The following is a 23,834-nucleotide window of genomic DNA, read 5'->3' on the forward strand; positions in this document are numbered from 1 at the left end:
AAATATAAATGTGTCACTTGTGATAGGGAGCAATGATATAGAACAATTCTTATAAGCCTAACCCTAAACCAGAACTGGTTTAAAAGCTTTCTACTGTTTCTGTAGCTATTTATGTGTGTTTCCACATTTCTGGGTGAAAAGAAATAATTGCCGCCACTGGTTACATTTTTACACTTCCCTGTACGTTGACGGGATCTTGCTCAAGAAGGTTATTCGAAATTTAAGTAGGGATACCTGGAGGAAATGTATGTGCCCTGATCTAAAATACCATCACCCTCCCTCTGAATGAAAATTAAAATCCAGTCCCCCCCTCCAAGTGATTAAACAAAAAATGAAGCACCCTCCCCGGCCTAACATGACATATAACTCAGTAAAATTATGCCTAAAACCTATTTCTAACTTAAACATCAGTAGGCTAAAAGTAGCGTTTTTTCGGTCAGATTCGATCCTGCAGACTGTCTTGTCTCATAGTCCTCCAAACGCTATACCCAATTGCTGATAAAAACTTGGTGGAGTTACTAATGTCACAGTTTCGGCTCATGTCTTGTCTCTTGCCCACTGAACCTTACATAATACCTGTGTATACTACTGATAGTATTATTTATACATACGTACCAAAAGTAGACTATTGAGGACATAAAATAACTTTTTCAGACAGGGGTTGGCTTTTTGCACCTGTGGCATTTTACCTAAGAAAGAAAGAAAGAATCCAACATAAATCCAAATAAATATCAATCCAATCCATATAAATGTAATTGGTAAGTAATGCACAATATGATGTTAAATAATATATGATCACAACAGTCTATTTTACTTTTAAGTTTACTTTTCACGAGTAAAACAAAGTGGGCCCCTGTATACTGTAGTCTGCATGTTGTACTTGAATAAAATAAGTTATCCGTGCGGGAAAATCTTACCTGGGCCTCCAAGATTATTCTGAAGAACTGATCAATTAATTGTTAATAGACTTGTTGAGTTGCCTGTGTGCAAAATAAGAAAAAAATGCAGCAGGCAGACCAGTATGTTTCGTCTAGACAGCTGAAAACATCAATTAGATTTCACACTAACTGCAGCCAAGTGATAATTACAAAATATTTACCTGCTAAAAACAGAAATGTTTCTTACAAAACAAAAACACAAATGTGTGCATAAGCTAAGACTGAAAGAATCTTCAAAAAGGTATTAACAAAGTCCAGATATTGAGATTCCTTATGAGTTTATATAGCCTACCGGTGGGCTATGGGTGTAAGCACACCTAGGATTCCATGCGCAGACAAAAGCTTGCCCCCGCGGCATTCTGCCGCATGGGTGGAGCTTCATTTCCATCCACCAGCTGTCTAAAAACCAGGAAGAGACGAAGGCCACGAGTGGCTTTTGTCCGCGCATGGAAACTCACGTGTGCCTGCGCTGTATCTGGGGTAGCCTGCAAGCACACACATGTATTCAAGGGGGAAGTGCTTAACCAGGCTAGTCTTGCAAAATGTTCTACTTGCAAGTTGCAACCCTATGGCAGTTGCAACCGGTTGACCATAAAAGGAGTTGCAACTGGTGTGTTTTGGGCTTTATATGAGAAAGGAAAGAAACCTTTCATTTTCACAAGCCAAAAAAATGTCCATCCAGTGTGACCAGAGCACTAAGGCCCGGACACAGAACACCAGACTACGCCACTCTGGGAGTTTCACCCAGAGAATATATGATACATAATGAATACCCACAGGGTTGAAATAAAGGGGAGCAGAGACGTGCATTTCCAGTTATACAAAATATATCGTTTCGTTTTATTTATAACTCAAGGCAGCATAAATATCAGGTTAGAAGTATTTATCAGTTGCAAAATGCCATTTAGTTAAAAGTGACTTCATTACTAAAATCAATATCAAAGTCAAATATGAAAAGGGATTATGAATATGACAGTTAGGGGCCTATATGCTATACTATACCAGGTAGCAGGGGTTTTAAACGTCCTGACACAGGAGAGAGGCAGGGAGTGAGGGGAGAGAAGGGAAATGTCTAACCGCCACCAAAGAGCCCACACACGGCAAGACACGTCACTCTTCAATCACTGCAAGACAAGAGATACTGTTAAACACTCGCAATAAAACTGGGAAGAAGCATGCAGACTATACTAAATCCCAAACACAGCCTACCACCCGTGACCGTCCCACCTGTCGGACTACTATCTGATACCTGCTATACTGGCACAGCTGGGCCAAATGTAGGCTACACCATTATGAGGAACTACGATTAAGTTAAATCATTAAAACAGCCGGTTTGCACAAACAATAAACAAAACAAAGGCAAAGAGCTCCTCCTAATAAAACAAAAGGACAATATTTAGTAGGGGAGCCTATCAATTTTCAATTTCCGTGATTTTGGAATGTTAATTTTTGGAGACATGCATATCTTGATTCTTGGAGTTACCAGAATGCCAAAAACACATGTCTCCAATTTTTTATGTCAGGTTTAGCATGTTTAATTAGCATAATTAGCTAATTAATTGCCAAAAACAGGAAATGGCAATAACTTTGCTTCTAGATAACTTATAAAGGTGATCTAAGAGTCTAAGTCCATGTTTGTGATGTCCAGAAATTCATCTGTTACCATCTTGAAGTCATACAACCTTTCCCAATTAGCATAAACTATGCAAAAACAAGGTGAAAATCAGCAAATTGCGGCATTTTTGTTACTTTTAGTGAACTTTGAAAGCTTCTCACAGACTCTAAGTGTATGTTTACAACTTCAGGAATAATTATCATCCTATGAATAAATCATGCAACCCTTTGTCTATGTAATAATTATGTAACAATCACACCAAAACCAGAAATAGCTATATTTCTTTGCTTTAAGTTAATTAATAAATGTCATCTTACGGATAGTGTAAGTCTGTTTGCATGTCTAGAAAATATTCTCTTTCCATAACTAGGATATGCAACCTTTCCTTATTTCCTTTATTAGCTTAATTTGCATATATATATATATATATATGCAAATTAAGCTAATAAAGGAAATCAGTCATATGAAATAACGAACAATATGAGAAATGGTCACAGAATTATCACGTTGTTTATTCTAATATTTACAGAAATGTTGAATCAATAAACCAGTGGAGCCGAGTTTTTCATACCAGTGTTGCGGACTCTATTTCTTCCTCTTGTACTGCCATTTGTCCAGCACCTGGGCTAGAGTGGAGGACGAGGTGCATGCTCTATTAGACTATTACCTTTGTTGTTTACATTACCACACACCTCTAATCATCTGCCCTACACATGCACATCTCAGAGCAGTTAAAAAATTGAGATCGACAAGAATAATGTCGTGTGATATGCACTGGGATTTCTTGCAGACACATTTGATCAGTTGGGTAATGGTGGCTGGGGCGTGGGTATCCTGTGTTGTGACTGGCAGCAGTTGAGCTCCCTCAGCGATGCGTCTCATCCATATTCAGTTGCTGGTGGCATCTGTGGGTTAGGTACATGGTCCTGATCCCATACCATTGCCTGATGATGTGAGAGGGCAATGGCTTGATTTAATGCTGCTTGTGTAGGTGGCAGCTTCTCTGCTTCTAATTGTTTGAGCTCACCAACATCCACAGGATTTGTACCGGGCTCGTACAGCTGGCAAACAAATGCTTCAATCTTTTTTGACAGTTGTCCCCTGCCAGACCACTTCATAGCCACACTGGACAGGGAGACCAAAGAACATAGTGAGATCCATGTAGTATTTGACCGACACCAGGGTGGCAAGCCCCGAGCCCCTTCGTCAGTGAAAAAAGGTAGTCGACGGAAAATCTGCGTAACACTTGGATGTCACTTCCGTAACACCATTAACACCATGTCTTGGTTGTAATATATACTGATACCTGCGACATAGAACCGAAGCATTCTACTTGAAACTGACGATTGTCTTTTTGGAGAAAAAAATTAATAATAATAGTATACGGTGGCCATAGCTCAACTGCAAAGAAAACTTTTGAAAAAACATCTTGTGTAATGTATATGGTCACTATGTTGTCACTGCCAGTACATATAGCATTTCACAGGATGTACTTCTGTTTTCAAGATGATGGTTTACCGTCAACCAGGTTTCCTTCCCTCTGTAAATAACCTAAAGCTGTATTACAGTGATTACACACATAGATTTTAAGGAATTATTAGGCATTATGAAATTCAATAAATTAAATATAGCTTAATGTACAGTTTTCAGATTTTCAGCTCTGTGTCCAGTGTGCAACCACCTTAAGTGTGTAGTGATTTTTTTTGTGTGAATACTTTTCACATTTTGTGAATTCATAATGTCATAACCTTTTATTTCAACTAGTACAGTTGAGGTGCAGGCCCTCATTTTCAATATAGCCGAGATACAGAACACGATAATCAACAGGACATTCATACTGTATATTACTAGAATTTCGCGGGCCTTCGGCCCGCTCATCCCAGAGTTGCGTTGGCCCGCGTTGCGATACAGAAGTCCACAGATACAGAAGTGCACAGTGACACGCGTTGTATGCAGCTGTTTTGTGTTGCAGCGCGCGTGTAGTGTTGTTATCCATATATGCGCCTCGGTTCGTCCCGTTTGTTCCACGCCAGGTGTCGACGCAGTCGTTGGCGCAAATTTCTTATTATTTTAACTGTGTATTTAATTGCGGCTAGTAGCACACATTTTTTTTTAGGAGCACGATGAAAAGTTATGAAATAATGTGTTTGAGGGCCCTCCTATATACAGCTTTCGTCCCCACACGTCTCAATATTTGCCATTGACAAAGAACAGAGAAATTAGGTCGAAATGCCGCTAAATATGACGTAAATTAAAATGTATTATATATATATGTTTTTTTAATTGAATGTAAATACTTTACTTATAAAAAAACCTGGCAACCCGCACCCCGCGGTCATTTTCCGCTAACCGGAGCGGTGCTCCCTAGCCTGCTGGAGGGGTTCACATCATCCCATGCAGCCTCGAGAGGAAAAAGAAGGCAAATAAATGCAGCCTTGAGGCTACCTCCCAATGTGGTGTTGTGGAGCTTGATCACCTCCTCGTCCTCCTTTTCTCCCCAAATTGGCAATGCCACATTTTTTTTTAGGAGCACGATGAAAAGTTATGAAATAATGTGTTTGAGGGCCCTCCTATATACAGCTTTAGTCCCCACACGTCTCAATATTTGCCATTGACAAAGAACAGAGGAATTTGGTCGAAATGCCGCTAAATATGACGTAAATTAAAATGTATTATATATATATGTTTTGTTAATTGAATGTAAATACTTTACTTATAAAAAAACCTGGCAACCCGCACCCCGCGGTCATTTTCCGCTAACCGGAGCGGTGCTCCCTAGCCTGCTGGAGGGGTTCACATCATCCCATGCAGCCTCGAGAGGAAAAAGAAGGCAAATAAATGCAGCCTTGAGGCTACCTACCAATGTGGTGTTGTGGAGCTTGATCACCTCCTCGTCCTCCTTTTCTCCCCAAATTGGCAATGCCAATAAATGCAAAAGTTGCCTAGTGTGAATACTTCCACAGCCTAAGTAGTAAAGGAGAAACTATCAGTCTTCTCCGAAATCGGTCAATGTTTGTCAACTCAGCACGTGTTGACAACGCATATTAGTAAACAGAAGCCGTATGTGTGTCACACCAAAAGTGGTGACCTATAGAATCCTGTACATAGAAGCATCACGCAATCGTCTCCCTCCCTGTGTGGGTCACGTGGTGGGCTCTGAGCAAATGGGAGAGAGAATGTAGTGTTGCCAGGTCCGCGTATTGTAAGCGAGTGGTAGTGTGTGTAAGTAGCGTGTTGAATGGCATTTTTTCGGTGCTTGTTTTCATAGACGTGGCAACAAATTAGGCGGGGGTGTCGGTGCTTGTGGCGTGTTTGTGTTTATTATTGATATTGATATTGTTTGCGAGTGTGGACGGGAGCCGGCTTTAGTGGCAGTGCGATGACAATTGTTACGCGGCTGGTGTCGAGTGTGGCCGTGCGGCGCGACATGAGGAGATAGCCGTGGATCGACGCGGAGGGTAAGGCTGTGTCGTGTTAGTGTGTTGTTGCAGTGTGTGTTGCAGCGTGTTGCAGCGTGTCAGTGACGTAGTAGCTGGTGCCTTTTGTTCCTGTGCGTGCTTTTGGGCACATGTTTTCAATTGTAATATAGGATAATACATGAATCAGAAGACAGAAAATACTCAAAAAACTAAAATACTCAAAGAACTAAAACAGACAAAACAAAAACATAAAGAAAGCGGTTACAATCTTGAACAAAAGTGTTAAGCCGTTCATTGACCCAAGCTTAGGACCATTCCAAGCAGATGGAGCACTGTCAGAGAATGCTGCCTTGCCTATAGCTCTGTCTGAGCAAAATTGCGAGCGTCATGAAGTCACTGGTCTGATTAGGGACTAGGGTTCTGATTCAGCATAGAACAAATATAAGAGGGGAGCATTCTTGAGAAGGTTTTAGATATAGCTCCAAGCAGCAATAAGAGGGGCCAAACCACAGACGAATAACAGTCTAAGTCCACACTATTGACCCATAATATATAAATTATAGATAAGGGTTCAGGACAACGAGGCCTTTTCGGCGGAAACCATGCAAGGAACCAACCAGCACATCAGGAGCAATTAGGGGTTCAGAGTCTTGCTCAAGGACACTTCGACACTAACTCTGGGGGAGCCCGGGTTCGAACTGGCAACCTTGCTGTTACCTTCCAGCCACTCTACCCCTGAACCACCGCCGTCCCCTCTGGGGAGGGCCACCCCAGAGCCATCTAAAAGAAGAGTTACGATATTAAGGGGGCAGAAACCGAGCGCTCAAGCGCTGTTCATGCAGCCTGGAGAGGGACAAGCTGGAGTTGGAAATACATTGTTTTCAACAAGGGCGGCGCAAATAAGAGCAATTTTAGGCATATGTGCAACATGCCAACTGTTTTAAAGTATTGTACAGTAACAACTAAAGCCTCTGTAATGTTTATGTTGTACGATTACTACAAACAATCTAAAATAAAGGGATTTAAGATCATTACAGCTGGGCTGTTGACTGGGTCCAATACATTTCTTTCTACTTCCGGTCCAGGACTTGTCTACTATGTAGAAGAGCTGCCATTGGACTGGCCCCATGAAGTGAACAGAGTTTTCGTAACTCTGTCTTACTCTATGGCTCTGGGACAATGACTGCATATTTAGATATACTTGTGAGGGCCCTGCATGGAAGAGTCACAGGTGTCATCATTCTTTTCTTTTTTTCTCCAGTCCATATTAACTTATTGTTAGTTGTCTGAATATTATTATTGTGAAATAAATGTGAAACAAAAAGAAAATAGCATACTGCATATCACACAAAGAAAACTATCCAGGGCCACTGCCCACTTTCACAGCTAGTGTAATCTACTAGCCTGGTTTCCAGCCCATAGACCCCGCCCACTCGACTGAGCGCACTGGTTCTCAGAGTCTGACAACCAGGCTAGTAACCTACTGTAGTATTTGAAGGTTATTATTTGTATATTTATGTATTATGTTTTTCTTTGTTTGTGTTTTAAAATGTGAATGAACAGACTATTCAGTACTGATACAACATTAAACATATAAAATAATTCAAAATGTATTCAAGAAAACATATAGGCCTACATAACACAACATTCCAACAGTAAAATGTATGATTTGCTGGTTTGTTTAATGTTTTGCGCCTGATGGAGGAGAAAGGAACTGGTTGGAATAACGTGTTCCTTCCACGCCCAACCGTGAAAACTCCCCCTTGCCAGGTGAAAAGAAGCGGCTTGGCATGGACTCCTCAATGAAGGAAGCATGAGGTCAGTCCGTTGCTCTCCCCAGGTTGGCAGAGGGAGTGTAGCTCCCAGGATTACATTAAACAATTGACACTGGGTGAAAAAAAATGTGTTACAAAAATCGTGTGATAAGCATTTAAGTAGAAAAAAGAAGAATGAGTCTCACACTGGTGATGCAGAAAAAGCTCCTCTAAAGTTTATTGCTGCTCGTGCAATCAACGTTTAGATCTTAATAGATCTTCATCAGGACATACTGTAACTGTATACATGTGAATGGACATAAACACATTATGTTTAACTAGTACACCAAATGCACACTAAAGCAGAAACCACACCAAAGGTTCGCCATGCAACTCCTTGCATCCTAACCTCGCGTCACCAGGCTTTCCACCTCGGAGGAAAAAAGCCTGGTCTGTTGTGTTACTAAATTGCTGTGTGAACCGGTTTGGAGCGGATGATATCGTTACGTCATGTTGTAGTCATTGTTTTGTAGTCATCAGGCAGGAATTCACCATCATCTGGAACTTCCTTTCCCTCAAACCGGAAGAATTACAATAAAAGCTTTCGTAGCCTGTGGCTTTTATTGAGAAGAATCGGTTTGAGGGATAAACCCGAAACCGTCTCGTCCTGTCTCGACCCTTTGGTGTGGTTTGGGCTTAAGGGAAAGTGAGGTCATATCAGCTAGTCAGCTCCACTCATCGATGGCTGGTATTGCAAAAAATATATATATAATAAAGAACAAACAGTGTGTACCATCCCAGAATCAAAAAAGCAATACATTTGCATTTACAGTATCCCAAGACTAATACATATTATAAATATATCAGGTAGGCCTACTTGTAATATAATTATATATATGCCATTTGACAAATGAGGTCTGATGTAATCATATAGCAAATATAGCACGAAAATAAGGATTAAAGATCTAGGAGATTATAGAGTGTTCACATTTAGGCTTCAAGGTTAGACCCAGTAGTTTGGGGTTAACTGCTAGGCGCTGATTGGATAGCATTAGCCTCACGTTGCCAGCCTTCATCTGCGTTCGCAATGCATATTTCCTCAGGCAGATTACGCAGTGATATTAGTATCGCTACGCGAGGCTAGGATAGCATGGCATGGGGACAGCATTGATCATGGGGTCATGTGTCGTCGGAACAGCATTGTTCGGCACCGTTACCCGGTCAGACAGGGATGGTGCAGGTTTCCTGCAGGGACCAATCTGGCGGAGTAGGCACATGGAGAGTATCACACCTAAGATCTGTACCAAGACAATATATATCATATTTAGGCAATCATATAAATGAGTGATGTTTGCATTTTTAATGCACATCAGCTGTCTGTTATTATGTGGGTGTTAAGAAAAGGTCTTTGAGGTCACAGAGATGGCTTATTACTGTATGTGTTAATGATGAGACAAGGTTTTATAGCTTTGAGAAATACTGTAACACATACCGCTGCTGCTGAAAAGCCAAAGGTTATTCCCAGGACTACATGGTCATCTTGATATTGTGATAATGATATCTCCTGCCGCGCCTAAAAATAAAAAAAAGTCTCAATTCTTCATATACGCATACACACAACACTCACACACACACACACACACACACACACACACTCACACACATGCATGCATTCGCACAGGCAGCACATATGTATATTACACATTTGCTGTTTATGTTGTTTTGTCTTCCAGAAGTCAGTAAAGTGTTTTTACAAAAAACTTTAACAGTTGGAATCTCAGAGAAGATTAATTGTATGATGAGCCTCAAATTGAGATTTCTTAGTCAAAAACATTTTCTTAACTTATAAGAACTTGACTGTTCAATTACCAATGTTAATAAACCTCAAAAGGGCTTACCTGAGGTACAAACTGATAGACTTGGATGCCTGTGATGAACAGAAAGATCGCTCCAACCATCATCACTACCGTAAACTACACAGGATAGACAATGGTGTTACAACGGTGTTGATTATGTGATATAGTACAATAGAATAGAGTTGACAATAGAATAGAATAACGTACTATAACCAGGGCAACAGCGTTCTCACGGCGAGCTCCAAATATCCCCAAAATGGGGACGATGATTAAGCCCACAGCGGTTACATAGAGCCACTCGATACCGCCAGACTGATAGAGTCAACAACAGAGAGAGAGTCAGCTGGATCTAACACACTGTTTCAAACAACATTAAAAGAAATACATAAAAAACATGAAAAAACATTAATTAAAATTTGAATTAATTAAAAACAAATTGCTATTTTTTCCCAGTAATTCCACAAGGGAAAAAAAATCAAAGAAATCCCAACTATATCATCGATCCAACCCATGTGTCCTTTTTTGTGTCTTTTGTATATTGTTATAGGGGCGGCTGTGGCTCAGGAGGTAGAGCAGGTTGTCCAATGACCCGTGGGTCGGCGGTTCGAATCCTGCATGGCTCTCCTGTCCACATGTTGAAGTGTCCTTGGGCAAGACACTGAACCCCACCTTGCCTCCAGTGGTTGCCACCATTGTGTGAATGTGGGAGGTGAGGATGCTGGCATTGACTGTTCCCTGCTTCACCTTATAGCCATGGCGGTGCCAGACTCATCCAGAGGATTCACTGATGCTTCCTCCCCACGTCAGTGAATCCTCACTATGAGTCTGCATGGCCCCTGATGCTTCCTCCCCATGTCAGTGAATCCGCACTATGAGTCTGCATGGCCCCTGATGCTTCCTCCCCACGTCAGTGAATCCTCACTATGAGTCTGCATGGCCCCTGATGCTTCCTCCCCATGTCAGTGAATCCTCACTATGAGTCTGCATGGCCCCTGATGCTTCCTCCCCCACGTCAGTGAATCCTCACTATGAGTCTGCATGGCCCCTGATGCTTCCTCCCCCATGTCAGTGAATCCTCACTATGAGTCTGCATGGCCCCTGATGCTTCCTCCCCAGTCAGTGAATCCTCACTATGAGTCTGCATGGCCCCTGATGCTTCCTCCCCCACGTCAGTGAATCCTCACTATGAGTCTGCATGGCCCCTGATGCTTCCTCCCCATGTCAGTGAATCCTCACTATGAGTCTGCATGGCCCCTGATGCTTCCTCCCCATGTCAGTGAATCCTCGCTATGAGTCTGGCTGCCAGGCTATAGCTTCACCTCCCAATGCATGAGTGAATGGACCATTGTAAAGCACTTTGAGTAAGCACGTCGTAGTGCATAGAAAAGTGTTATAAAATGCTATCTATTGTTGTTAAGATTATTTTTCTGTCATTTGATGTCTTATAGTCTACTGTTCGAAAAATCGAAATAAAATATGTAAAAAAAAAAAGGGGGGAAAAGTACAGTATAGGACGGACAGACAGACAGACAGACAGACAGACAGACAGACAGACAGACAGACAGACAGACAGACAGACAGACAGACAGTAATCATTACCTGATTGTTGTTGAGAGTGAGAAGTAAAAGCACTGTGAGTGCAAGTAAAAGCAACAAGCATCCTGCAATCTGAACAAAAGATCTACAACTCAGACTGATTTTACAATTCAGATAGGCCTATACAGTCTAAATGGCATGAACAAGTAAGTCTGAACAGCAATTTAGTAAACAGACAACTATATTTTAGGTCAGGATAACAATTTTCAGTGGTGGAAAAAAGTACTCACTTAAGTAAAAGTATCAATACTGCTGTAGAAATACTCAGTTTAAGTCCGGAATTCAAAATGTACTTGAGTAAAAGTATCACATCTACAAGCTCACAATGCGCGCATTGCGACGCATTGTGAGCTTGTAGATCGGCTACTAAGCTACTTTCAAACAGCCGAAATGTGTATAGGGCCTAAAAAGGGACAGGACACCCAAAATCACCTTTTCTTACATTTTAAGAAATATAAATGTGTCACTTGTGATAGGGAGCAATGATATAGAACAATTCTTATAAGCCTAACCCTAAACCAGAACTGGTTTAAAAGCTTTCTACTGTTTCTGTAGCTATTTATGTGTGTTTCCACATTTCTGGGTGAAAAGAAATAATTGCCGCCACTGGTTACATTTTTACACATGTTTGATTTCTGCGATGCAGTGACGTAGGCATATCTAATTAACATTTATGTTTGTTTCATTTCAGATTTGTATTGCGGGCGAGTGGTTTGCTTCCCTGTACGTTGACGAGATCTTGCTCGAGAAAGTTATTCGAAATTTAAGTAGGGATACCTGGAGGAAATGTATGTGCCCTGATCTAAAATACCATCACCCTCCCTCTGAATGAAAATTAAAATCCAGTCCCCCCCTCCAAGTGATTAAACAAAAAATGAAGCACCCTCCCCGGCCTAACATGACATATAACTCAGTAAAATGATGCCTAAAACCTATTTCTAACTTAAACATCAGTAGGCTAAAAGTAGCGTTTTTTCGGTCAGATTCGATCCTGCAGACTGTATTGTCTCATAGTCCTCCAAACGCTATACCCAATTGCTGATAAAAACTTGGTGGAGTTACTAATGTCACAGTTTCGGCTCATGTCTTGTCTCTTGCCCACTGAACCTTACATAATACCTGTGTATACTACTGATAGTATTATTTATACATACGTACCAAAAGTAGACTATTGAGGACATAAAATAACTTTTTCAGACAGGGGTTGGCTTTTTGCACCTGTGGCATTTTACCTAAGAAAGAAAGAAAGAATCCAACATAAATGCAAATAAATATAAATCCAAGCCAATCAATTGCAGTTGAGCTACGTTGGCCATACATATGTAGCTCAACTGCAAAGAAAACTTTTGAAAAAACAGAAGTACATCTTGTGTAATGTATATGGTCACTATGTTGTCACTGCCAGTACATATAGCATTTCACAGGATGTACTTCTGTTTAAGATGATGGTTTACCGTCAACCAGGGACTGTTTCCTTCCCTCTGTAAATAACCTAACGCTGTATTACAGTGATTACAACACACATAGATTTGTTTTTCTTTTTTTGTGCATATGTACCAACTTCTGTGTCACATTTATTACAGTTAGGAGAGCTGAGACCAAGCTTGCTTCTCAGTAGAGATGTATAATGGAGTCTGTGTATTTTGAATTGTCTTTCTCTATCATTATTGCAACTCAAAATAGTAAGTGTATTTCCTATAATTGTTGTCCAAGTATTGTCTTCTGACATTCCAAGTCAATCTGCCACTGCCTTCGAATATGATCAGTGGAGTGGTTTGAACTTATATCAAAACATTCATACAGATAGGAAATACATCTTTCTGGCACAGGTTGTGTAAGAATATTTTCTAGGAAGGATGTCCTAGGGGCTTGCATGTTATTTGTTACATAATGACGGATTTGTAAAAATCTAAAGAAATGTGACTGTGACCTTTTATTTCAACTAGTACAGTTGAGGTGCAGGCCCTCATTTTCAATATAGCCGAGATACAGAACACGATAATCAACAGGACATTCATACTGTATATTATAATACATGAATCAGAAGACAGAAAATACTCAAAAAACTAAAATACTCAAAGAACTAAAACAGATAAAACAAAAACATAAAGAAAGCGGTTACAATCTTGAGCAAAAGTGTTGGTTTGTGTGCTATAGAGGAGAGAGAATCTCTTCATAGTTCATTTACTTCACTGATACTCACTCACCGAAACAAAGGCTGTTATATAGCCTACACCAGTGGTTCCCAAAGTTGGGTCCGGGGACCCCTAGGGGTCCTTGAGAGAGTTCCAGGGGGTCCCCAGCTAATTGATAATGAGGAACCAAATGGACCCTTATGGGTCTGTAACTCTGAGAGTAACTCTGAGAGTACACTTGTACATTTGTACACTCTCAGAGTTAAATTAACTTTGATTTTACAATATAAATTGGGGTCCCAGAGATAGAAATGCCATTAAATGGGGGTCCATAGACTAATGCAGGTCAAACCGGGAGTCCTTGAAATTAAACGGGTTGAGAATCTCTGCTAGAGCCGTACAAATCTTCTCTTGTGGGGGTCCCTGGCATAACTTTTCAAATGGGGGTCCGCGGGCTAATTAGTGTCAACTTGAGGGTCCTTCACATGAAAAAGTTTGGGAACCACTGGCCTATAGGCTACTGTACTGTTGTCTTTTGAAATATGAAATAAAACAAAATTCAGAATTACACAAATGCATTTTTGCCTTTAGACAAGTTGGTCTATTTGGTGTGGCACTGTGGCCTTAGCCTGGCTAATAAGCCAGACCGAATCAGCCGTTGACGACAGTGTGATTTGAGTCTGGCTTATTAGCCAGGCTACTGTGGCCCAGAGCCATAGGCTCTGCTGTGGCCTAGCCTGGTAAAACCACTCCCCCTGCTGGATCTGGCAGAGTCCGTCAGGTTAACTGTAGCATGGTCTCACGGACCCGTGTGGGTGGTGGGGGGCGGTCCCCATCGGGGTCCCCGGACCCCACCTTGAGAAACCATTACCCAGAATGCAACGCGTCACAGCAAACTATCCTGAAACTTCCAGCAGCTTTTGACAACAAAACAACAACAACAACAACAGCAATGTAACCGCGTGATGAAGGCTCTGTAGGATCCACAACAATGATCAAGACGGAGAAGATTGTCCACTTGAAATGTTCCGGAGGTCGCAAGCTGCGGCGCGTGGTCCGAGAACACTACCTGAGAGAGCATGTTCCCTGCTACAGTGCTCTGTGTCAGGCGGGCTGTGCTAACGGTACATAATAATAATAATAATAATAATAATAATAATAATAGTAATAATGAGATTGTAAAAAACGGCTAGGCAGAACCATTGTTCAATTTCATTCATATAATAAAAGATGCATTCATTGTCGTTTAGCCTTGGACCAATGTCTGACAGATTTATTTTCCCTCCCGAATAGCAGAAAAGATTTTAAAACCAAATCGAAGCTAATGTTAGCTAATAGGCTACACTAGACTACACAACTACAGTTTGGACAGAAGTAGCTTAAAAAAGGGTAATCTTATAATATCTAACTCTGACAGTGTACTAGCCACAGTGTACACATGTCAAGTTGTAGCTCTGGTCCAGCCTGTAGCCTTAATGCAAACGAGCTAGTCAAGTTGTAACTCCCTCGAGTTACAGATGTATAACTCATGATTTAACAGTGTTGGGTTAATTGATGAGTTTGATGAGTTTAAGGCTCTTGTAACAATACAAACCAGCAGAACAGTGACTTTTCAGTCACTCATATTTTTAATCAGTCAAGGAACCTAGTATATAGGTGCACGTCGAACAGGAATTCATTTATGATGAATTCCTGTTCTCTCTATAGAAGTGTCTATTTGTCTATTTGTACGTCTCTAAATGTTTTGATGATTTGAACATGGTGGACCCTATTGGAAACAAGTGTAATGCTTAATTGGGTCGTCCACTCACAGTTAACAGCCTTTGTATTGAGTTTGTGCTTGAAATGTACTGTAATTCTGCAAACTGTTAATCAATTCTTCAATCAATCAATCAATCGTTATAAAAATCCATACAAAACGTATGGAGAGTTTCCACATAGGTATGTGTGTGTGTGTGTGTGTGTGTGTAGTCTCAGGCTAGACAAGTCTTACACAATCTTGTAATGCTACGTGCAGAGAAATTCCAAAATATATAGGCCCCTATTTGTGGGGGAAAATGTTTGTCAATGACATGCCCAAAATAGGGATGCCAGGTCCCCCCCCCTCCCTACACACACTTTTCCCCTATCCCCTCTCGGGACCCTCCGTTTTTTTCATAGAAGTGTGTATTTGTATGTCTTTAAATGTTCTTCTGAATTGAAAATGGAGGACCCTGATGTAAACTGTGCTCTTTCTGGGGTTTTTTTGTATTATTTTCGTAGCAGTTTTTTGTATTGACTTGTGGTTTCGTGTTGAAATCTACCTAACTGAATACAATGGTCATGCCGCTGTTCACCGCATGCACTCCTCTCAATCAGACGGGAAGGTGCTGTCAGCGGAGGTGACCCACTACGTGGTGCCCGATGTCAGCGTGGCGGGGGACTACCTGGAGGTCCTGGACTTCACGGAGCTGCAGGGCATCGTGTTCACGCAGACCGCCTGTCAGGCCGTGCAGCACAGCAGAGGACGCAGGTACACACACATTTAGGGACTTTAAAGCCAAATTCCAATACCGCAACTTTCACACTCGCTCACTCCCCTCGTGTCCTCCACTCGCTCCTCGGCTCCGCCCCCAGTGAGGAGGAGTGGAGGAGGAGAGGATTCGATGCGAGGACAGAGTGGTGGAGACGGTGGAATGGATTTGCCTCTAGAATCGGAATGTACTCCGCTGTCATTTCAAAGCGACGGCACATTCCGCGATCACTTATGACGTGAATCAATTCAATTCAATTCAATTCAAAGGGCTTTATTGGCATGGGAAAACATACGTTTACATTGCCAAAGCAAAAGTGGTGGAACAATACAGTGTCACACAGCTGGATCACTGGAACTCTGAACCCAGAGCCGTACAGTCTACAGAATAGACAATTCATTTTTGTGCATGTAACCGAGGCCAATGTGTATGTATTGGTAACATGTGCAACAAGGCTATTTATTCCTGAAATAGTGAATAAGCGCCAGGATGCACACACTTTTATATTATATGATTGTGAATGTGAAGCTAATTCCTGACCTGCCCGCAGCCCGCGTTCCTTTTTGCTCGTATAAATAACCCCCCTCCTCGGACAGTCCTTCCTCCGACGGTCTTTGCAAATAACGGACACTATAACAGGAATTATAGGTAGTCTCTCTGACTTACATATTCAGTTCAGTTCAGTCCACATATAAATAAATACATTTTTGTCACCGTCATTCATAGCAGTCTGTGCATTCAGGCATGCACAGAGAGAAATTAACTATAGCTTTTGAGGTGCGCACAATATAGCCTACTTTTATTATGCTTATATCACACAACGCAATAAAGCCAGTGGCTTGTTGTGGTCCTTTCACTTTCACATAGGCTATAGGCTAAGGCTACTGTATCATTCTGAAGCTCTATTAATTCAGCGAAAATGTGTCTCTTCAACAAACAGCAAAGCTTTTTAGTTTAATGTGTGTGAGTGTGTGTGCAATGTGTGTGTTGGGTCAGCGACAGCGTCTCATCAGCCGCAGCGGCCGGCAGCTAGTGGATGGGGGGTGGGGGTGCATAGTTTCGGGTTTCAAGCAGTGTTTTCTGTGCCACATGTGGAGGAGGCGGACTTATGTCACTGGAGAAGGAAAAAAACATGTACACGTGATGCGGAAATCCGCAGCGAGGAGACAACATACCCCACCGAGCCTGCACCTGATGTACACTCGCTCTATGCGGTCTCGGAGAGCCCACTCGGCTCCTCCACTCGACTCCACTCTCCTCCTCGATGGAACACTTTAACAATCGGAACGTTAACCATTTCCGGGTCAAGCTGGAATGACCCCGAGTGATCGAGTGGGAGTGAGCGAGTGGCCGAGATTTTGGGTATTGGAATTTGGCTTAAGGAGCGACGGTTTTCAGGGCGGCTCTCCGCTAGGCGGAAGTACGGCGGCTATGACGTAGCTGTCAAAATCGTTAAGCAAACAGCTTTCGGCGACGGCGACATTGGTTCCCATGGTGACGCGTCTATGCAGCGTGTGTCAAACATGAACACTTTTTTTAAACACCCCATCGCGCGTCAGCTAACTTGCCGATATTGCGTAATTCTTACATACACTGGACATGATCAGCAGTGGAAAGAGGAAGGTGCTGGAGCAATCGGTGTAAATGTATGACAGCTATAATTCCAATAAACATGGTTATGACATGGCGTTGTAGACACTACGTGTAGGTGTAGGTTCTTCCGTAGTAGAAAGGGCTGCGACGGCAAGCAGGTTTATGTATCGAGCACTGATCCATTTCCGGTTGCCGGAGCCGACTGCCGTAGCCGTCGTTGCTTAAAGTCCCTACTGTCAGGCCGTGCAGCATAGCAGAGAACGCAGGTACACACACACACTGTCAGGCCGTGCAGCACAGCAGAGGATTTCGTTGACTAATACTATGACAAAAAAAGTTTGTCGACTACCTTCTTTTCACTGCAGAAAACTAAATGGAAACTAAGCTATGATGACTAAAATAAATAAATTCAATATAAATATAATTTGAATACTAGACTAGGAAGGGACTAGTGGACAAGAGACCCGGCCGGCATAAGTCATTTTACACTTGGTTGCATGCTGAAAATAGCAGATCTTCAAGCTCACAACGCGACGCGTCTCTATGATAGAGTATCATAGAGACTATGACTAAAAACAAAATCAAAATTTTTGCTGTCAAAATCAACACTGGTACACTCCCAGCTAGGCCTGGTTTCCAGCCCGCTGAGCTGCGTTCCGCGGATTTGTTTTGTCACTGGCGAGTGACGAGACAAATCACGGAACGCAGCGAAGCAGGCTGGAAACACAGCCAGGGCTGTCAGGATTACACATTTAAGTTGACGATTGATAAATAATGTGGCATTGAACATTGGAACCTCTGAATAAAGAGTACATTTCTGTTTGCCTGGTAGTCAAAAAATCACACCTGTGTGAACTGAGTGGTGTAAGGTATTATATAGCCTGATCAGCTGTGGTCTGACGTAATGTCTGACGTAATGAAATCAGCATCAACCAATCGGCATCAACCATGCTAATTTTTTGAGCACAGACAGACAGACTAACAAAGCCAGTTGTAGGAGTGGTTTACACCACTCAAAAATGCACAGGGCAGATATGAGAAATAACTGAAATATACAAAGAAATTACAATTCTTTTCTATAATTAAAAAAAAAAAGGTAAAAATAAATAAAAATGACTTGCTGGTGCTGACTATATTTTTATCCTGTGTCTCAATTCTGAGCAGGCAGTACAACCGTCTGCGTGGCCTCCTGAAGGACCCTCGTCACGACTGTGTGCTCTTTGCCAACGAGTTCCAGGAGTACTCGTATTGTCCCAGAGAGAAAGGGGAGAGCCAGGACAAGTGGCAGACCAGGTCAGTGCTCAATGCTTCCCCAGTGTCCTCTCTCTATGTCAGACCAGACCAGGTCAGTGCCCAATGCTCCCCCAGTGTCCTCTCTCTATGTCAGACCAGACCAGGTCAGTGCTCAATGCTTCCCCAGTGTCCTCTCTCTATGTCAGACCAGACCAGGTCAGTGCTCAATGCTCCCCCAGTGTCCTCTCTCTATGTCAGACCAGACCAGGTCCAGTGCTCAATGCTCCCCCAGTGTCCTCTCTCTATGTCAGACCAGACCAGGTCAGTGTCCAAGCGGCCCCCACCTTCACTTAATGCAGGGGTTCTCAACGTTTTTGGCCGGGGACCCCCGGAAATGCTTTGGCAATGTCTCGGGACCCCCGCCCCGCCCCCTCCCGACCCCCAATATAAATTGACTGCTACAATAACCTTAAACCATTTTGGGCGGGAACCCCTTTTGGTGTTTTAAGCATTGTTATAATTTAGCTATTGAAAAATAGCAGATCTACAAGCTCATAGCGCGCCACCGAGTGGCGTGCTACGAGCTTGTAAGTCTGCTATTTTTGAAAAATCGTGAAAATAAAAATGTCACGACCCCCCGAGGGGTCGCGACCCACGGGTTGAGAACCCCTGACTTAATGCACCGGCCCGCAGGTTGGTATACGGAATACTAGTATATACGGTTCAGGTTTCCAATTCAAAAATAGCAAAAAAAACTATTCAGGATTCCAATTGAAAAAACTAGCAGATCTACCAGCTCAAGACGTGCTTTGATCTTGTAGATCGGCTATTTTTGCCACTTTTGTGTGACATAGAATTATGTCAAAGTGGGGCATCAATTAGGAACAAAGTTAAAAGTCAAAGTCAAAGTCGTACGATTTGTCACACATGTTACCGCAGTGGAATTTATCCTCCGCATTTGACCCATCTCTTGGAGCGGTGAGCCGCAGCCAAGGAGCGGTGAGCTGCAGCCGTGCCGCGCTCGGGAATCATTTGATTAGTAGAGGATTTGATTTTTGATTAGTAATTTGGTAAAATACGGAGAGGTAAAAGGTTTCTGACCAATTGTACTGTATGCATTGTGCATTGTGGTGTGAGTGAGTGTGGAAATATAGTAGCCCTCTTCATTCAACAATCAAGGAAAAGTCGCCAGAGCAGTGGATGTTTCTAATTAAAATGTGGTTAGACATGCACATCCCTAGCCTTCTCAGTCAGTGTATTGACAGTCATTGCTTGTGGTGATGAGGTCCTTCAAAGTTTTTGGCTTAGAAATAAAAGCCACAAGTGGTTCGTTTTCTTGTATTATAGGTTATTAATACAGCAATTTGAATTGCACTGGGATTCTGCGACTAAACTCAGCATTTCAAAGTCTTCCCCAGGAAGACTAGCGACCGCAGCAGCAGAAGCTAATGGGGATCCGAATAATGAATAAAGAAAGAATAAAATGAACCCTGAATTATAAATACTGTACACCTTGGGTAAGGCTAATTATAAATACACCTTGGGTAAGGCTTGTGATGGAAATCTGAATGGGCTTGGTCAGAATAAACAGACAAAATGAGGCAGAGACAAAAGTTCAGAGTTTAAATGCACAAGTCATTACATTTTGGTACCAAAATAGAAGTCAGACTTACAATTCAATGGAGCAGAGAAATGCAATGAGAAGTCCCGGTCTGGCTCAATGAGCAACTGAGGTTCACAGTTTTTATACATGCCCAAAGCTGCAACTCAGGCTGATGGGACACGGATATGTTGCAATACGGAACAGGCTTTAGTTTAGACATACTATTGGTCCGACTGTCATTAGACCCTGTACCTGTCTGAACTCATTGACCCGCGTGTGTTCCGCTCAGACCCCTCAGGTTAGCTGACAAGCTACTGCTGACCGACCCCAAAACAGAATACAAGACGAGAGGTGCCCTAGACTCTGGAACAGCCTACCCCTCCACATTCGCTCTGCTACCTCATTAGAGGTTTTTAAGTTCCTATTGAAGACTCACTTTTCCTCTGTGGCCTTCGACAATGCCTGATTATGTAAATGTTATAATGTCTATAGCTCTATTTATTCTTATTTTGTCTTCCTGTTCCTCCATATTGTTGCCATGCACTTTTGTTATGTTCGCATGTACTGTTCTGTCTTTCCTTTTTTGAGTGGTACAAACAACTCCAAGGAACAGCAATGTCCGTGTTCACCTATGTGTTCACCTAACCAACTATGTCACTATGAGCACGAGTACCAATGAGTACCAAAAGTGGCACTGTTGTGCCAGAAACAGAGAGAGAGAGATAGTGCTGCACTGCTACCTGCTAATGAGAGAGAGAGAGGGGGGGGGGGGGGGGGAGTTGCACCACTCAGTTCACACGGGTGTGATTTTTGTAATCTGTACAGCACTTTGGTCGACCATTGGTCGTTGTGATACGTGCTATATAAATAAAGTTTGAGTTGAGTTGCACGGGAGCAGCGTATGTTCAACCTAGCTCTAACGCTAACCGCAAGCACGGGAGCAGCGTATGTTCAACCTACCTCTAACTCTAACCGCAAGCACGGGAGCAGCGTATGTTCAACCTAGCTCTAACGCTAACCGCAAGCACGGGAGCAGCGTATGTTCAACCTAGCTCTAACGCTAACCGCAAGCACGGGAGCAGCGTATGTTCGACCGTTGTTTCCGCATGTCGGTCCGTTGGTGTGTCACTGTTTCCACACCTAAGCGCAAAACGGTCGACAGCCACGCACGTTTTAAGCTGTGCGCAGCTTATTTTCCGAGTTTTTAGACAGCTGGTGGATGGAAAAGAAGCTCCACCTCCGCGGACGACTTGCGCGGAGGAGAACGTTTCCGGGAATCTGGCCGTCGCGCAAGTCGTCTGCGGAGGTGGAGCTTCTTTTCCATCCACCAGCTGTCTAAAAACTCGGAAAATAAGCTGCGCACAGCTTAAGACGTGCGCGGCTCTTTTATAAGTGTGGCAGCACCTTGTCTAATCTGCGTGTGCATCCCGTAACGTTGCATCATGTCACATGAGGGTCTGTTGATTGATTAGGTCAGATAAAGAGCTGAAGAAACAGTCACTAGGCTGTCTCAGGACAATGCTAATCAAAGCTGAGCAAACAAAGGATGTAAATAATCATGTGAGTGAGGTCTCACTACAGATGCAAAGGTCACTTTCTCTGGGGGACACTCATAGAATACTGCTACATGGAGAAAGAGCTATTAAAAATACTCAACAGAAACTTTTATAAGGAATATTATTAAATGTTTACAGAATTCTTAAGACAGGCTTTCACAGAAAGGTTTGACGAGTCAAATAGAGTGTGTGTGTGTGTGTGTGTGTGTGTGTGTGTGTGTGTGTGTGTGTGTGTGTGTGTGTGTGTGTGTGTGTGTGTGTGTGTGTGTGTGTGTGTGTGTGTGTGTGTGTGTGTGTGTGTGTGTGTGTGTGTGTGTGTGTGTGTGTGTGTGTGTGTGTGTGTGTGTGTGTGTGTGTGTGTGTGTCTTTGCATGGCCATAGGTGCGTGTACAACGCAGCAGTGTGGTACCACAACCATCTGGCAGGTCTTAAGCCCGTGGTGATGTTGACAGAGGACAAGGATGCTGTGGCTCAGTATAGCAGCCTGAGCTCTGGAGTTTATGTCATCTCCGTTCAGGTAACGCACTGTATATGTGTGGAATGCCCCGCCCCCTTCCCTCAAAACAAGCAGATCACTGGTTTCCTTTAAAAAGGGTCTGAAAACTCACCTGTCACTGTCATCAGGTCAAAGGGAGAGAAGGTGATTGGCTCCCCCCTCCCCCCCTTTATGTTTATTAGTGTATTTCTATTCCAACCTGTACATTTAACGTATTGTTTGTTGTCACTGTTGTCATTGTGAATGAATGCATGGGACCCCAATTCTTCGGTGCTGTCCTTTTGGACCAATGCTGTGCTTGACTGTACCCTGTACTGTTTGCATTTTTTTGTCTAATACAATTATCAATCAATCAATCAATCAATCAATCAATCAATGAATATGTACTGTCCGTCGTCCATACTGTGTATGGCCCGTCATAGTGGATGAACCCATGTAGACCTGAGGACGCATCTGTGTCGCCTTATAGCTTTGAACCACCTGTGGATTTGCTATTTTTTTTAAAATCGTGAAAACGGGTGCAAATCTTTGAATACATATTATTTCACAGTGAACGTTTTTAACTCAAATATTTGCTTCTGGGGTTCCTAGAACAACATATTTTTGGATGGGGGTCCGTGGCCAAATACAGATAATTCTGTAGGTCCTTGACATGAAACGGTTTGAGAACCACTCACTGAAACATAAGGTTTTTCAGAAAACTGTCATGATTTAGAAGACATTTTGTAGACTCTGGTCTCAGCGGGTCTCAATGGGTTAATCGATCGTTTTGGTCTTGGTTGACCAAGACTATAGTTAGTTGGTGAATCATTTTTTTGACGCTTTTGTCCAAGCACATCTCTCGTAAACTCTGGATATATATAAACCCTTTCATGGACCAGTAAGGTTCCATTTGTTTTGCCAAACAATGACCATTGAAACAATGTTGGCCTATAAGTCAAGTTTTCCTTTTCCAATGTTGTCAGGATTACCTGAAGAACTTCTGGCCAGAGCTGCAGGCAGCACAGGAGCTGTACTGTTCCATCACCCAGGCCTTGCAGGAGAAGGAGAGCGAGGGCACAGAGAGGGAGTATGCAGAGCACCTGCCTGCTGACATCCTGGAGGCTGGAATTAAGTCTGGACGATACATTCAGGTGTGTGTGTGTGTGTGTGTGTGTGTGTGTGTGTGTGTGTGTGTGTGTGTGTGTGTGTGTGTGTGTGTGTGTGTGTGTGTGTGTGTGTGTGTGTGTGTGTGTGTGTGTGTGTGTGTGTGTGTGTGTGTGTGTGTGTGTGTGTGTGTGTGTGTGTGTGTGTGTGTGTGTGTGTGTGTGTGTGTGTGCATGTGCGTGTGCGCGTGCGCGTGCGTGCGTGCGTGAACACACACACACACACGTATCACTACATTTGTGAGGACCACACAGATGGTACAACCCAGTGATTGTCAAACGTGTTCATGTCAAGGACCTCCAAATTGTAAAGTTCCTGCCCACAGCTGTGGAGACTGGGGTTAGATTACAGCATAATCCGGCTAGGGGGCGCAAAGTACAT

At 42.8% G+C, this 23,834-nt stretch overlaps 1 protein-coding gene across 2 annotated transcripts in view; it reads left to right on the top strand.

Annotated features, from left to right (window-relative positions):
* Positions 1 to 14,165: 14,165 nt before the first annotated feature.
* dis3l (DIS3 like exosome 3'-5' exoribonuclease) overlaps positions 14,166 to 23,834 on the top strand; it is a 49,279-nt gene continuing 39,610 nt past the window's right edge. For both annotated transcript variants that reach the window (XR_013791302.1, XM_079516776.1), the window contains exons 1-5: positions 14,166 to 14,437; positions 15,672 to 15,825; positions 18,584 to 18,712; positions 22,193 to 22,328; positions 23,273 to 23,440. Coding sequence is in view for 1 of the 2 variants with exons in the window: in XM_079516776.1 (XP_079372902.1) it covers positions 14,305 to 14,437; positions 15,672 to 15,825; positions 18,584 to 18,712; positions 22,193 to 22,328; positions 23,273 to 23,440 (720 nt within the window). In the remaining variant the exon portion in view is untranslated. The remainder of the gene's footprint in view (positions 14,438 to 15,671; positions 15,826 to 18,583; positions 18,713 to 22,192; positions 22,329 to 23,272; positions 23,441 to 23,834) is intronic.

Source organism: Electrona antarctica, assembly GCF_951216825.1.
Source record: "Electrona antarctica genome assembly, chromosome: 12".
Taxonomy (NCBI): Eukaryota; Metazoa; Chordata; class Actinopteri; order Myctophiformes; family Myctophidae; genus Electrona; species Electrona antarctica.